Source organism: Poecilia formosa, unplaced genomic scaffold (genome assembly GCF_000485575.1).
Source record: "Poecilia formosa unplaced genomic scaffold, Poecilia_formosa-5.1.2 Scaffold112, whole genome shotgun sequence".
Lineage (NCBI taxonomy): Eukaryota > Metazoa > Chordata > Actinopteri > Cyprinodontiformes > Poeciliidae > Poecilia > Poecilia formosa.
The window spans coordinates 1,105,827-1,122,668 of NW_006800051.1; the positions used below are offsets into that span (position 1 = coordinate 1,105,827).

Genomic DNA, 16,842 nt, shown 5'->3' on the forward strand with positions numbered 1-16,842 from the left:
TCAGACAGGAACGACGCTCAGACAGGAACGACGCTCAGACAGGAACGACGCTCAGACAGGAACGACGTTCAGACAGGAACGACGCTCAGACAGGAACGACGTTCAAACCGGAACAACGTTCAAACTGGAACGACGCTCAGACAGGAACATGCAGCAGCTAAAGTCAATTTTTGATTTTTGAAGATTTCATTCTTGGGAAATCTGGATTTTTTTCCACCAATGAACTGCCTGAGACTCAGGGCGGCCATTTTTTTTGTAGAATTGACTTGACTGTCAAGTCAAGTCAACCTAAGATTTGTTTTCTTTTAATTATGAGCATAAAGTCATAATATAATGATAAAGTATTAATTTTATGAGAATTCAAGCATGTAAAATAGCTAAATTTAAAGGGATCAATGTTAGCATCTTGTGGAGTTATACTTTGGTGTAAGTCTTACAGATACTTTATAGAAATATTTAATCAGGATCAAATTATAATTTTAAAACTATCATGTAAGCAACTGAGTCAATTTCAAAGAAAGAACAACACAAACTGAGCCCTTCAGGTCAAAACCTGATAAATCCAGAAGCTTTTTTCTCTTCATTGTAAAACGTTCTTCTGGTACAAATACATTTTTTGGCTAATATTATCAATATATTCTTGTAAATAAACAAAGATTATCATGGCCTGATCCTAAGAATACATCGTACAGCTAACATAAGGCACGATTGAAATAAAGACCACTTTTTGAAAATATTTTCTGTCATTTGTAATTTATATTTTGCGAAAAGAAAGCAATAAAAAACTGATTAAAATCAGAAATCAGATCTGATATGAAAAAAATTGGAGATTTAATTTTCAAGCCATAATCACCCGGCTGAATTAAATCTCAGATATAATGCCTGCTGAACCCTCTTCACCTTTTTAAACTCCTCCAGACAGTCCGGACCACAGATGGTCTTTGAGCCGTCCTCCAGCCTCAGCTGAAGCGGCTTCTTCCTGCAGGACTGGCTGCAGTTCTCACAGATCCCCAGCTTCTCCCTGCAGAATGCGTCCAGGCAGACGACGCTGCAGAACCGGTGCAGGCGCTCATCCACCTTCAACTCCAGCTCGCTCTAAACCCACAGAGCAAAAGCTTCCACTGAGCAGAAAACACTCAGATCCCCAGCGGCGTGTTTGGGCCGCCGGAGTCAGAAAAAATATACCAAAAATCTCAGACATTTTCACATTAATCTCAGAAATGTTCTCGAAAAACAAGGACATTTCTGAATTTGAAAAGTTGAAAATTTGGAAGAAAAAACATTTTTGACTTGAAAATGAGAAATTTCCAAGATTTGTAGAAAAGCTCTGAGTTTATTCTAGCAAATTTTAAACTTTTAAAACACAGAAATTTCCTTGTTTTTTCTAGGAAATTTCAGAGATTTTTGGCAGAAATGAGCTCCTCCTCATTTTTTCTACCTACAATGGCTCTAATGTGAAACAGCCAATCAGAAACGCTCCTCCTACCACGCAGGTTTTGCTGCAGGCGCTGCAGAGCGATGACAGCGTCTGGGTGGATGTGGTGGTGAACTTCCTCTGGAGAGAAGGAGAGCTGGATCTGAAGGAGCACAAGCAGGCGGTGCTGCAGAAATCTCTCACGGTTCCTTTAAGGTCCACGGCGGCCATGATGAGCTCCAGCGGCTGCAGGTTCTCCCTGAAAGGAGAGGCGATTATTAAAAACACAAAGCTTACAGAAAACATCTCAGAGGAGCAGAAACATAAATCACTCAGAAATCATTTCTGGGTCAAAATAATCAGAAAGAAATTCAATATTTGACTGAAGATAAGAGAGATTAAAGTTTAGTTTTATTAAATGTTACTAGAAACGTACCAGCCAATCCTGGTAGGCAGCAAATACAGAAAAAACCTAAACTTTAATTTTAGTTTTATTGTAAGCAAAATATTAAAAAAACATCTTTTTTGGAAAAATACTGCCTTAGAATTAAATCAAAGGCAGGTGACCTTGATCTATATTTTTTAAAGTTGATCAGAGTTTCCCGTAACTTTTTCTTGATTTTCTGTTTTCATATGAGTGGGAAAAACAAGAGAACATGTCATGCATGTACGGCAGATGCGGCTTGATCTTAAGAAATCAAGAAATGGCAACAAGAAAACTGATCTGGACCTACATATACAGAGGGAAAACCTTTCTTCTGTCTTACCATCACAAACGCTTAATCTAAACTCTACTAGGACTTTGAATGGATCGTTGAGCTTTTTAACGACAAACTCTCAGGTGGTTCTGCTGTGAAACAAAGGGTGAAAACACGGAAAAGAAAAAAGTGGAAGATCTATGATTTTATATAAAAACCTGCAGAACACGGAAAATCATGTCTTTCAGCAGGATAAACTTTAAAAACTAAATCAACCTCCTTCCATGTTTCCAGATCTGAATCCGACAGAAAAACTCAACCAAGCAGCTCTTTGTGAAAGACTTTTTCCTGCAGATTGTTGGCTTCAGTTTATTCCAGACTAAGTCGTTTAAATGTTGTGGAAGGAAAGAATCAGTTCAGAGCTGCAGCTGCTGGGTGTTCGGACTAACCTGAAGCAGTAGTAGCAGGTCCTCTGAGCTGCTCTGCTGGGAAGAAACATCTCAAACAGGCAGTCTTTGGAGCAGAAGACGTCTGTGAAGCCTTTCTTCTGGTACGCCGTTTGTCCCTTCGTTATGATCCTCCGACAGTGGGAGCAGTTCATCTTCACAGCCTGAAAACCAAACAAGAGCAAAGATTTCATTCATGTCTTGATGCAGCGCCTTCCTGTTCAGTTCAGACTGACAGCAGTTTTTCTTCTAAACAAGTCAAGTTTTACTATTTCACACATTTAATGCTTACTTTGAAATTAAATGTTTAGTTTGGAAAATACTTCGTAAATAAATATTCAGTTCTTAATTAAACATTTAGTTCAGAGCTAAACGTTTAGTTTGTTGCTTTGACATTTATAAATGTGTGAACATGGTGAACATTTCTGTTACAGACTAAATAAACCAAAACGTCGCTGTTCATTTCTTACTGTGTAACTTTCCCTTTTTTTATCAATTGTTTTTATTTTAGTTGTTTTACATCCACAAAAACAAGTTCAAACAGCATAATTACAATAAGTGGAATAAGACAGAAATAGAAAAATGTGTCTTCATACTGAGCTACTCCTGAAATCCTCTCGTGACAAATTCCTTTATTTCACACAATCTTAATGAGAACTAGCAAGTTTGATTAACTATTTGGGCCCCTAGCTCTGTTTCTTCTCCATCTGAGAAGCTTTAACTCGCCTCTCAGTGCGGGACAGAGAAAGGCAGTCACATGTCGGTTCATCCGGCAGACAGCGAGCCGCAGCAGCGCATCTTCCTACTGCAGGCAGCGGAGCAGCAGGAGGCGGCGCTGCCTTTAGCTGTAATCAGGGATCCTTTCAATTAGCTCCGTTTATTATGTTCCGAAAGCACAATTGTGATCGGTGTAATAATTTGTGCAGCAATCGAAAATGAGCACATACCCGATCATTATTCCTTGCCGTTGTTGGGAGAAAAAAAAAGTCAGACTGAACTTATCGGACCACCTTTCTGCTCCGCTGCGGATCAAGAAGTCTGGGATGATGTCTTGTTTTTTGTTCTCATAATTCTGCATAATTCACCATGCCAATATTTGCATGAATATATAAAGCCTGTTGCTGTTAAGTATTTTCGCTTACGTGTCTATCACGTTCCCGTGACAACTTTATGTTGACTTTTATCATGTTGATCTCAACATTGAAACAATATGAACTCATATAACCCTGGGTTATACGAGTAAAGTTATAGTTATCAACCTTATCAGCCAGGTGTCCCATGAAAACCAGTTCGATGTGAACACTGTTTCCACCAGGCAGTTTACTGTGCGACACCAAGTACGCGGTCATAAAACTCTATCCCTGCGCAGACATGTCCGGCGGACGTCCGTGGACTGAAGTACGCCCAAGTATATTGGGGCCTTTAACGCTCCCCACTCCGCTCTGCCTCCAATCCTCTGCGCTGAAATTATTAGTTTACTTTTTCCTGCACACTGAGTAGTCTCACCTTTGTGGCTCTCTGTTTGTTGGTTTCCTCTGTGGACGTGGAAGTGGATTGACGCTTGTCTTCAGCAACCGGTGGCGGCTGACCTTTGACCGACTGATTCTCACTCAGAGGAAACCCTGAAACCCGGACAGGAATCTGCAAGTTCTCCTACGTAAAACAAAACAAAGATGGCTGTAAGGAAATCTAAAGTTGAAACGTTGCACTTTGAAAAAAAGCATAAAATAAACTCACAATGTTCAGTTTGCGGATCAAAATCTTTATTTCTTTCATGCTTCTCATTGCTGCCTCAAAGTTGCTGCGTTTCTCTTCTGCAAATGATGCAAAATTAAATGAAATTAAACGTCAGAACTGAAACATGACAGGAACACTCCAGCAGGTCCTACCTGTGCGTACAGGAGAAGATCCTCCACTTTCTGCTCCCATCCAGCCATCCTGTTCATCATCATCATCTTCTCCATTTGCCTCTTCGTTCTGTCCCATCGTCTCGACTTCTTCTGTTTTATCCTGAACGCCAGCGTTTGCTTCAGAGTCATCAGCTTTATTCCCCTCTTTTCTGACATCATCATCGTCGTTCTTTTGTCCCATCGTATCTTCAGAGGAGTTGTCCCTCCGAGTCTCACTCATCTCCTCTTCTTCAGTTTTATCCTGACAGCTGACGTTCGCCTCAGTGTCATCAGCCTTACTTCCTTCTTTTCTAACATCATCATCGTCGTCGTCGTCATCTATGTCGATGTCAATATTAAAATCTACATTCATGTCTTCGTCGTCGTCGCTAAAATAAATCTCACTCTCGTTCTGTTTGCTAGGAGCTGCAGTGGTTTGATTATTGGTCTGCGTCTCGCTGCTCTGCTCTGGTTCTTTCTCCGCTTCGTTTTTCTCATGAGTCGCTTCAGTCTGATCCTCCTCGTCTTCCTGCTTCTTTTTGTCTCGACTCCTCTTGGAAGAACCTTTGCCTTTCTTCTTTGTTGATGAGGGAGAACCACCTGGAAGAAAGAAACTTCAGCTATAGGAAAAGGAGGCTGCATCAGTTCTGGAGCTCAGAGTGTTTGGAGCAAATCTGAGCTTAATTTGATTTTGTGGTTGAAGTTCTGCACTTTTTCAGCAATATGGGCTGTGAGAAGTCTCCAAAGGTTTGCTTTTTTCATGAAAGCAAAAAGCTGCAAAACAAGGCTGGAGTTTAGTAAAGACCAACAAACATGGATTAAAAGGAAAGCTGCTATTATGGATGCCTAGGATTATCAACAGAAAGCCAAAAGGTAAATCCTTCCGTGTTTTGCTGCAGGTTAAGAGGTTAACCACTTTCCTTCTAAAAAAGTGCAGGCTATACAACTGCTTAACAACGTATAGGAGGATGTTTAATGTGCCTGCAACAATAAGAGAAAGAAAAACCTGCAGTTGAATGTTGTGTTACCCACCGTCCCCCTGACGAGAAGCTTTAGTGGCTCTCCTGCTGTACTCCATCACCGCCGGCAGCTCATCTTGCAGAAAAACATCAACGTTACAGTTTTAATCCCGACATCCAAATATTTCAAGCATTTTCTGAAATTTTAAGAGTAAATAAACGCCAAATCAACTTTTGTTTTGCAGTTAAACTGTACAAGGCTGCTATCTTTATGTTACTATTCAAATGTTGACATTTTTGTGTAAATTTGTTTAACACTGCAATATTTGGCCTTAAACATCTCAGTGCTGCCCTCATCCCCATACTTGGCCCTGCCCCTTTGTGTCTCTAGGCTCCGCCTCAATTTGGGGGCGTGGCTATTCTTTCACAGGGTCTTAGTTACACTTTAAGCCTCTTGAATCTCTTCAAGTTCATTTTTTGTGTTGTATTTAAGCAATGAGAATTGATTTATATTTTATAATCAAGTATTGGTTTACCTGGTTCTAAAGCTAGAATAACTGACATCATCTTTGTAATAAGAAAGTCATTTAAGCAACCTCCAAGTAACCTGGATGTCTGTTGTAATCAAGCAAAAACTTCCTCTTCAGTAAGCAAAGAGCATTATCTTTACTATCATTCTACTTACATTGGTAGGTGGGAGGACACATACCTGGAATTTCGATTTCCTCCATAGATTTTCCTTGAAACATGGCCGGACATTCGGTCTCCACAGCCGACAGCATCACCAAGATTTTTGCGATGTCTCCAACCGCCTCCGGGTTCTGGTAGAACTCGCTCTCGGTTTGAACATCACACCCCAGCAGTGTGGCTAACTGGCTGAGCTCCTCATTATTCAGGATGAGAATGCGGAAAATTCTTGCCGTGTGTATACGGAATAACGAACACGTTAGGTTCTTCTCACCTTTGGCACCACACAAACTCACAAACATGGAGATGATCCGCTGCCAGTTGTAGATGTTCATGGACAATTTATCCGGCCATCCAAAGAGATAGGGGTTACCATCGGGCAATCCACATTGTTTTCTCTTCTCCACCAGCAACGTGATTGCAGAGAGCAGCTCTGAGGTCAGACTGAGAACTACATTTTGGTTCTTTTGGTTAACGATGTTGATCTTAACGAGCCGTTTGGAGAGAACTTTGTCAAGCAGCGACTCCTTGGTGTCAGCATTTTCCTGGGGTTGAGATTCACTCCACTGCAGGAACGACTCCAGGGTCACATACAAGATGTCAGTAAAGTTTCTGCTCAGTATGCCCACATATGCAAAGATCCCTTTGAGGAGAGCAGTGTAGACTGGCGGGCTTTGAAACTTGGTCAGAATTGAGACTGCAGAGCTCACCGAATTGTGGATGTACTTGAACAGCAGCTGAACGTCCTGGATGAAGGGTAAAGTTGGTGCTCCCTGTACTGCCTGTCGAATTGGTACGTTTGAAGCCCATTCCTTCTCACACAGCTTCAGAAACTCCTTCGCCTCCTCTATCGTCTCGCTATCTGCTCTGTTGCTCAGAGCTACAGCATATTTTATATCAGCCACTTTCTTAAGTGAGTATCCGATTGCTGTTGAAAGTGGTTTGGCGTTGATGTTTTTTCTCATGGTTGAAACTTTCCTCACTGCTTCAATAACAACATTAAAGTTCTGGGGTTTTAAAGCCTCCTCAATGCTCATTATAGACTTTTCTTTCAAGGTTGCGAGCAGTTTTCCCATTTGTCTCAGTTTCCGACTGATTTCGTAGTCTTTGCTCTTGCCATCCTTCATGTAGTACAAACAGCGAGCTAGCCGCAAAAGGTAAGGATCCTTTAAAACTAAGGAGGCAGCTTCATCTTCTTTCAGTTTTTTTAGAATCTTCCTCACGCCCGACGACCTGTTTTCAGGTTCTGTTAGCCCAGATGCAACTAATGCCAAAATCCCTGACTTGCCTTCTAGAGGGGATGAGATCCTCATAGGACATCTCAGAAGATGCCTCCATAAATTCTTTCGAATAAACAAGACCTTACAGTAAATGCAGGTAGCAGTGTTCTTGATAGAGGACATGTTTGTTTTTCGCCTCACTTTAAGTTTTCCTTTTCGAGTTCTCAGCACCTCCTGGTTGTGGTTGTAGTTCCCCCTGTTCCGCAGCTTTTGAAGCAGTTTCTTTCGCTCCTTACTGTTGCGTCTCATCCTAAATGCCTCAGCGATCTCAGGCTCTTCCGCTCTGTGGGTTAAGAGGTGACGGGAGATTTTTGTCTGAGGTCTTCCGCAAACATAACAGTAGTTCTTCCTTGTCAAGGAAGTAGCTTTGGTTGGCATGTCGGAGTCCCAGTCGTCAGAGCTGGAGCGAGACCCGTCTCCCTCTACGGTGGGCGAAGCCCCTTCAGGCAGTTCGAACTCTGAGAAACTGTCATCGCTGTCTGGTTGTTCGTTGCAGACGTATTCATCTCCGGAGGATTCAGCAGAGCTGGAGGATTCTGCTGCAGAGTCCTCAAGCTGGAATGAATTTTAAACAAGCAAATTTAAATCTTAAAACATTGTTGGATGTGTTTTTCCAACAAACTCATGTTTTAAATGTGAAGAAAGATTCAGTTACAAAGTCATGGGAAAATGATCAGTGACAAACTACTGCATCCTAGGTGCACAAAGGAGCATCAAAGCCGATTCTTCCTCCCAGCAGCTGTTAGAACTTTATAACCATGAGATTTTTACATTTATGGTAAATACTCTGTTAGTGTTTTTTTTTTTTTTTTTTTTGCATAAATATTCATGTATGTCTTGTACAAAACATACTTTTTCATGGATGGGGAAAGCCGGATCCTTTTCCAAGTCTTTTTCAGGAATATTTACATCCTCGTTAGTATCCTGTCAAAACACAGATGACCAAAATGCACAAAGTAATTTAACAACTTTTTTTTTTTCAGAAGAGATGAGCAATAAACCAGAAAACATACAGGAACGAGATCCGTATGTGTCACTGTAAAATGTGAATCTACCTGTGGGCGCCACGAATACAAAGACCCCCCGTAGTCGAAGGTTATCTCCTCACCAGCTGATATTTTTTTCAGTGCAAACAGACACAGGTGTGGTTTCTCCTCATAGGTAATTTTCACTACATTGCAGTTTGGATCAAGGTGGTCATCGTTTACAAGCCGACCCAAACTCCCATCATCAGCTGAAGCGTCAACACTGAGAAACAGTTAAACCAACAGGATTAGTTTCAGTTGCCACTTTGTCAACAACTTCTAATCCTATTTTACATTTTCTGTTCTCGTATAATTGGGCTGTGGAATATTTCCCATTTCTTCTGATATTCTAGTCAAACTCACAGAGCTCCAGCGGTAATGGAGTGAGAGCAGCCTGGACTGGAAAAGGGTTAGTTTGTAATCTGTAGTTCTTGTTCAGATCACCTCAACCCACCTGGGTTTCCTGAGGTTCACTAGAGGTCAAAGGTACTGTGGTGATTTCCAGTCACCTCTCTAAGTCATAATTTGGCTGAAGGCCACCAGTGAACGATGACCAAGATAAGTTTACATGTGGGTCATTTAAGATTTAACCTCAGCAAAAGCACTCTGGTTTATTATTTTCAGAGTTAATTTGCTCTGTTTGGTGTTTGATAAAATTATTTGTGTTTTCATGACTAACAAAAAAAAACATTCTTGGAAAGAAGGCAGTTTTTCAGCCTAAAGCTGTTTTTAGCTGTGGAAAAGCAGAAAACTCACCACCAGTTTGATCCTTTCCATGAAAAGCTAAACACATAATTGTTTAACGAATCTCCAGGTTGCTTCTCAGAGCTTTCTTGGCAAGTAGAGATCCTCCCACGAAACTCAACAACAAAAGAAGACGGCTCAATGGATTCCTTGGTGAAAACACCTCTCCCTGGAAAAACAGGAAAATATTTTAACAGTGGTGGGCGCTGCTAACTACAAAGTTAGTTGTGTTAACCCTAAAGAACTAGTACCGTAATAAAAATTTGTTCTGCTATTGCTAATGCTAAAGAACCATTTATTTAGTAAAAACTACTGCTAATACACTAAATATTTGATAGCATCCAATGCCATTGATGAGTTGAAACAGTGTAATGGCCTCAACAGAACAAAACAGTCAACTTCAAAATAAGAGCATGAACTGTTAAGAACAGTTTTATCTACTGTAGATAAAACTTCAGCACAGATGTCGAACTTTATTCAACTGAAAGTTTACAAAACAGGTTAGTAAACTGAGGCTTTAAAAAATGCCAATTCAACATTTTTAGAATTTTCCAGAAAAATTACTTTAAGGGAATCTAAGTGTGGTAAACCTTTTCAAAGTTAGCAAAAACACTACAGCACTCAATGAAAGATTAGCTCCATTATTTGCGCATTAGCGGAGATGTGCCAACACCTTAATGCGGTTTTAATAGGTTTGTCTCATCAGGTGCAATTGATTGAATCTCAGATTTATCTAAAAAAAGAATGTGATTATTCTTTATGACAACCTTTAGCAGAGTCTATGAACTTCTCCTGAAGGAAGGGTTTGTCTCGTTGAGCCTTTATGTGCTCCAAAGCATCCTGAACAGCCGGAGTCAGCTGTCCACCGAGCTGCTCTGCAACATCTGCAAACATCAGCATGTCAGGCACATTAAAGTTTCGCTCCTGTAAATCTGGTGGTTATAATGACTGTTATGAACCTCAACACAGATACATTTTATTTTCTTCAGATATTATTCCAACATTATCGCTCAGTGATGTAAAATAATCATTGATAAATAGATCATGAAAGTAAAGCATGATCTTTGATATCAAAATGATCTGAAACATGTCCCTGAACACAGTCAATTCATTTAAGTTGCTGAATGATTTTGTTTGTAACAGTTGTGATCACCACAGCTTATTGAAAGCTAAAGTCAGACAAAAGAAAAATACATATTTCACTTGCTAAATATCAGTAAAGAAAATTGTGCTGCCTTTTGTACGTTACAATAGATAACACATTTAGTAAACCACCCACAACTCCCTCTGATAACTGTTTTGTGGCAATGTTTTAGTTACCTTGAGGAATAAACACATGAAGCAGATAAATCCAAGATGGCCGAATACAATGCAGAAGTATTCATAAGTTAAGCTGATATAAACTTTAAAACATTGTTACTTTGTACAAGATTTGTCCATAAGTATAAATAATGTCAAAAATAACAATTGTCTCTTTGTTTTGTGTAACAATGGTATGATGTTTTGCACATTTAAGTTAGTTAACTTGCAGTAAGCGTGCTTTGGGCAAATTTGCAGTGTTACTTAGCTAATAGCTAATGCCATCCCCTGTATATTTCAGTTTTATGATTCTCAAAAGAGAAAGCCAGTGGTCATTCTTCAATAAATCAGCAAAAGAAGAAGGATAAGTCTGTTTGGAGCATCGTTATCTAGATGTCTAGAAGATGAAAACTAGAAAACTCAAGGTGAGTGCAGCATAAGTACCATAAATGTAAAGAAGAATATTTTATAATATACCACATTGTTGAAGTGGAGAACCCGACTCTTCATTGGACTTTTCCACATCTTCTCCACCACTGCTCTGCCCCCCATCTGACTCCAGCTCATCTTCAACAGAAAGTACATTTCACCACTTGTTCTTCATTTACAAGCTGACCGATGAGCGTCACAAAGGAAACTCACCATCGATCTCAACCTCCCCCAGAGACTTTCCTTTGAATCTGTCCAGAGTTCCTTTCTCCACTGCCAGAAGGAGTTTAGAGATTTTAGCAAGTTCAACGGCCGCCTCTGGGGACTGGTAATATTCCTTGTTGGTGTGGATCTCATGGCCAACCAGTTCTCTAAGGTGTTCAAGCTCGTCGTTCTCCATCAGAATCTGGAATATTCTTGCCATGTGCTTGCAGAGATGGGCAGCCCTGAGATTCTCAGGGTTCTCTGCGTGACACAGGCTTGAGAAAGACTTGATACAGTGAGATCCATGGTAGTGGCTTGTGACAGAAGAGTCTGGTTTTGCAAACAAGAAAGGATTGTCCTCATGGACACCACAGGCTAGCCTCTTGCTGATCAGCAAAGTTATGGTGCTGGTGAGTTCAGAGGTCAGTAGAATGGCAAAGTTCAGGCCACTCTTGCTCAGAATATTTATCTTGATGAAGTGCTTGGACAACACCGTGGTGGTGTCGGCCCTCTCCTCAAAAGACTTCAGTGTCATTTCTGAAACCTCAGTTGTACATTTGCTCAAAACTGAAATCTGTGTAAGTGTGACCCTGGAAAGTACATTGAAGACTTGAGGATCGTCAGAGGTCTTCAAGCTTTCAGTGGCAGAAGCTGATAATCTTTCCAGGTAGGAATGGAAAGCTTGTACATCACGTGTGAAAGGTATTGTAGCTGGACAGCTAACTTTTTGTCCTTTCACTGATGAAAAGGTGGTGTCCAACACAAGTCCACCCCACTCTTTCTCGCACATTTCTAGGAATATTTTAGCAGAACTCCTAATTGTTTCACTGGTATTTTCCCCATTAAGAATGATTTTGGCAATCCTCTTCAGTGAATTTCCCAAATTGAAAGCAAGTCCTCGCTTGCTGTAAGTCTGCATTACGGGATCAAAACCCACAATGTTTTTCACTGAATTGACAATGCAGGAGAATTTCTTGGATTGTATCGCATCTTCAAAGCTTAATATTCTCTTTTTATTCAGATCCAACAAGAGTGTCCCTACTTCCTTCAGCTTCTCCTGGACAGAATGCTCCTTGCTTGGGTCGTTTCTGTACTTCTTGCATAAACTCTTTGCCAGCTGGATTAGAAGGTGATCATTTTGAATCACAAGTCCGACTTCGTCTTGTCCCATCCCTGAAAGTATCTTCTTCACATCAGGAGGGACACTGTGCACTGACTCCAACTCCTCAGTGTCATTTATGACACTTTTATTTACAGAAATTGCAGTTTTTATACAGTTGGATACATGATGACACATTTCTGATCGTGTCATCATGGCTTTACAATACGGACAGTACATATAGCTTGTTGAACTCATGTTGCCAGATTTTGGTCGCCTTTTTACTTTCAATTCTCCAGTGTTGCTCCTCTGCACTTCCTGATTGTGATCAAAGTTTCCTCTGTTTCTTAATATGTTAAGCAGCCTTTTGCGTTCGGTTGAGTTTGGAGGAAATGAAAATGCCTCTGCGATTTCAGGTTCTTCCTTAGCGTGCTTTTTGAGATGGCGAGAAATTTTGTGTATCCCTTTTCTGCAAACAAAGCAGTGGTTTTTGGAAGTGAAAAATTTGTCTTTTGTGGGAGACACTTTCATGCGTTTTTGTTTGGGTTTGGAGGTTTCATAATCCTTTTTGGACTTGTGTTCATCAGAAGAGTCCTCCTCTGATGGCTCCATGAAAGAGCTGGTAAGGTCCGGAGAAGATTCCCGCGCAGCCGAACTTGGTCCAGGTTGTTCATCGTCATTGTCAGAAGATTCGTCACGGTAGGAAATTTCTAACTTTTTTGACTAGAACCAAAATAGAGATATATATAAATAATCCTTTGTCAGTGTTTCCATCTTTAAATTACACTTTTTCAATCTCATTTTCAATTTTCAATCTTACTGAATTTCAAATTTAAAATATAGATTTGAAACATTTCTACAGCAAATAGGCTTAAGATAAACATAGACTAAGTTTTCAGATAAACCATTTCAGACTGATAATATGATAAAAAAAAAACATTGTTTAAAACTTTCCAAATATATAAGATTTAAGCATTTAGGATGTTTGTTTATCTTTGGACAGAACTAGAGGGGCATAAGACAAATATGCATAACTTAACTCTAAAATTTAACGTGAAATGCAAAATAATCAAGATTTAAGATTTATTTCATTCTTCACAAACCCTTTTAGGCCGTGGTGTTGATGAGGAAGGAGAGCCGTCTCTTTTTAAAGAAGTCAACCCAGAGTAAAATTCCTGCAAATGCAATGAGAAACATTATATATAAAATGTAATAAAATAGCATTGTTCCTTTCGACAAAAACATTATATAACAGTAATTTTCAACTTTTAAAAATTACACAGTTTAAAACACAGGCAGGAAAAACAATGCACAGCAATAAAAAAAGTTAAAAAGTCAAAATGGTTTAAAGCAGCCGTATGATACCAACATTAAAGTCTTTCAGAAAGAATTTAATATGAGATGCAAAATAACAAGAATATTTTTGTCTGTGCATTTACAGTCACATAACCTTAAAAAATATAAGTGTAGTTATGAGTTCTGATTTTCTAACACATTTGTTATCAAAGTGGAGATCAACTGAACATTGTTGATCTTCATAGGCACAGAGCTCCATTCATATTCCTTGCGAGAATGTTAATAGATTTAAACTAATGAGACAAAGTTTGGCATACCTCAAATAGACAAACCATAAAGCATCTAGCTGATTGTAATTTTTATTAAAAAAAAGAGGCAAAAATACTGCTTTAACTGTTGTGAACCTACCTTTGAACGCCACTCATAACTGGACTCTCCATAGCAATATGTTATTTCCTCGCCTGGAGAGATTTTCTCTACTGCAAACAGGCACAAGTGTGGCTTCCCTTCACAAACAACCTTCCTCATTTCACAGTTTGGACTTATGTGATTATCATTCACAAGTCGGCCAAGTGTGTCGTCTTCTTTTGAAGCATCAATGCTGCCAGAGAACCACCATCATATCATAACTGTGTTCCTTCAGGACAATGATTTCCAACTTTTCAAATCAAATGAAAGTTAACTTACCACCATTGCTCTCCTTTCCATGAAAATTCAAAAACAAAACCATTCAAAGCATCGCCACCTCTCTCCTCAGATCTGATGCCTCTTGAGAATTTATTCCCGCGATATTCCACAACAAACATAGACGGCTTGATGGTTTTCTTAGTGAACACACCTCTTCCTAGAAAATATATCATCAACTCAAGCCACAATGTGTTGATTTGAGTTTTTCAGAGTCCATAATTTCAATAACTAAATTCAGACCAAGATTCTTCATTTAAAAAATAAAATTACAAAAATCCTGAATTTGTGATTTCACGATAAATTTCAGAATATTATATATAAAATTACATTTACATTAGATTAAGACAAAGAACATTTGATTAACTGACAGTCAGCGGTTATTTGTTTGTATTTAAATAACACTGTGGCCCAAGTTCAGAATATTCTGTGTATGTGGGTAAAGACTGACCTAAATAATAAGTAAGAAATGCACCTCCTACCTTTAAAAGAGTCAATGAACCTTTCCTCCAGGAAGGGTTTGTCTTTACAAGCGACAATGTGCTCCAAGGCATCTTGCACGGGGGTCTGTTTCCCTCTCTGCTCTTTCATGACTGTTTAAAAATAAGATTTATGGGTTGTTTTTTTATGTTGGGAACTGGAGATTTATTAACATTATACTGAGCGGTTTCATACAATCATAAAAGAATGGAAACAAACAAATTGATAATTTTTTTAAATGTATGTCTTGGTGTCAGTAATAAGTATTTAATAGCAGGTATTTTCTAATAATCTGTCTGACTGTTTTCCTCATAATGCTTTCTACATTTTCAACAGTGACAGGTCTAAATATGACTTTAGCAAGTTCAAGCATATGTGCTTGAAAAGAAATACATTATACTGAAATACACAGCAAATAACAATTTGGGCTAATGTATACATTTGAAGTACTTTGATGCAAGAAAAAGTATGAATGCAGATCAATTTTAATGTAAATAAGGTACTTGATTTGCAATTGATAGAGTAGGTATATATAGTTGTAAGTGGCTGCATCACAAGGGGAACAACAGTGTTATCAAGATTTACCTGACAGCGACCTGAAAAAGTGAGTGATGTCTGCACACAGTTTGTCTCAGGAAACACCAGAAAGCATTAATTTAAAAGTTTTATAGGGTCCCAATGTGGGTTTGCATGAAACCATGTGTTGGTCCCCTAATATACACAGTGTGATCTGCATCACATTGATTTAATCATTGGTAATAAGTATGTTAACTAATGTAATGATGCAAGAGTCGTATGGGCAGACAAAAATATTCATCTGACAGCATTAGAAATACTTTTAAACAACCGCATACGATGTACATCTTAAAAATAAAGGCAGCTACAGTATTTTAAAAGCTGAAAATCAGTGGTAATTTAAATAAATTCAAACCAATAAAAATTTGGGACATAATAAAAAAATGTTTTGAATCTCATTCTTATATTCTTCTTTCTTATTCAATACAATAATCAGACTTGAATTCCCAAATGATTTTAAAAGAAATCTAGTTTTCTTAAATGAAAACCTGAACCTCTCTATACTAATTATATAAGGTATATAAGCCCATTATTGGAATACAAGTATAATAGATTAACAAACAACCAGGCTAATTAAAAATTAAGTCAATTTTGAGGCAAATAAAAGCCACGTTGGTCACATCAACACTAGAACAATGAGCGCTCAGGTCAACAGGACTAATCAACAAAGAAATTATATAATTATAATAGCATCAATATGTGTATATTTATATTAAACTGGACTACTCAAAAGTGCAACTTGCATTTTTGAGTAGATTGTAAGTACAATCTGTTCAATAATTTGATAAAAGAATAATCTAATCTAACAATCACATAAAACCAAAATTAAACCACTCCTTTTTGGTGCTTTTTGGCCAATTACTGTATATTTAACAAGTCTCATCATAAATATTGTGTATATTTTGCACATAAAGTCATAATTTTTAACAGGCCACTTAAATATGCCAGATGAAATGGTGCAATAAGTAAACATATTCCACCTCTATGCAACAGGGTACAGACAAATGCAGATAGATAATGATGACCTCAAATAAAAGTTTTATTTGGAGTGGAATACTGATAGTTTAAATAGAAATACAACCAGTGTCACTTTAGCAATGCTTCTCTAATTGGCTACCATGCTTACTGCTGCAGAAAGCTCAAGCACTACGTCTGGTTCACTTTGAGTTGCTCCCAAACCTGATTAGTTAGCATGCTAACCACAACAAATTCAAACTAGTTTGTTTTCTTAAATTATGTCCTCCATTTCTTGTTTTGATAAACAGCATTGGAGCCAGCTGGGACATAAGTTTCACCATGAGCAACGCTTACCTTCGTTTTAGTGTCAGAATAGCCTTCTTTAGTATAAAGAAACCGTAGCAGTCATTTTTATTCTCATTCCAGTCTTGAATGACCACGTGACCGAAGTAAATAACTAGTCAACGCGGACGACGGAAAATTTGACCAATCATTTACTGTAACGTCACTAGCTTAGTGTGACGTCAGTGATTGACACTTGAACGAGCGAATCAGATGCAAGGAGCAGCTGAGAACTGTGAAGGACGTGTGAACGTGTCTTATGGGGACATTCTGAGGACAGGGAAAGTCCTCATAACCCCACTAAACCCTCCCCCCTAAAATATAACTATCAGAG

General features: G+C 38.8%; 1 protein-coding gene across 1 annotated transcript in view; it reads right to left on the reverse strand.

The window, feature by feature from the left end:
* Positions 1 to 16,606, reverse strand: part of LOC103143508 (uncharacterized) — a 44,084-nt gene extending 27,478 nt beyond the window's left edge. The window contains 19 exon segments of the mRNA XM_016675269.1: positions 901 to 1,095; positions 1,487 to 1,673; positions 2,562 to 2,722; positions 4,065 to 4,211; positions 4,296 to 4,372; positions 4,448 to 5,047; positions 5,480 to 5,542; positions 6,116 to 7,928; positions 8,226 to 8,297; positions 8,429 to 8,621; positions 9,155 to 9,311; positions 9,910 to 10,026; positions 10,919 to 11,008; positions 11,084 to 12,896; positions 13,277 to 13,348; positions 13,878 to 14,070; positions 14,157 to 14,313; positions 14,636 to 14,746; positions 16,521 to 16,606. Coding sequence (XP_016530755.1) covers positions 901 to 1,095; positions 1,487 to 1,673; positions 2,562 to 2,722; positions 4,065 to 4,211; positions 4,296 to 4,372; positions 4,448 to 5,047; positions 5,480 to 5,542; positions 6,116 to 7,928; positions 8,226 to 8,297; positions 8,429 to 8,621; positions 9,155 to 9,311; positions 9,910 to 10,026; positions 10,919 to 11,008; positions 11,084 to 12,896; positions 13,277 to 13,348; positions 13,878 to 14,070; positions 14,157 to 14,313; positions 14,636 to 14,744 — 6,216 coding nt within the window. The 5' untranslated portion in view covers positions 14,745 to 14,746; positions 16,521 to 16,606.
* Positions 16,607 to 16,842: the final 236 nt, after the last annotated feature.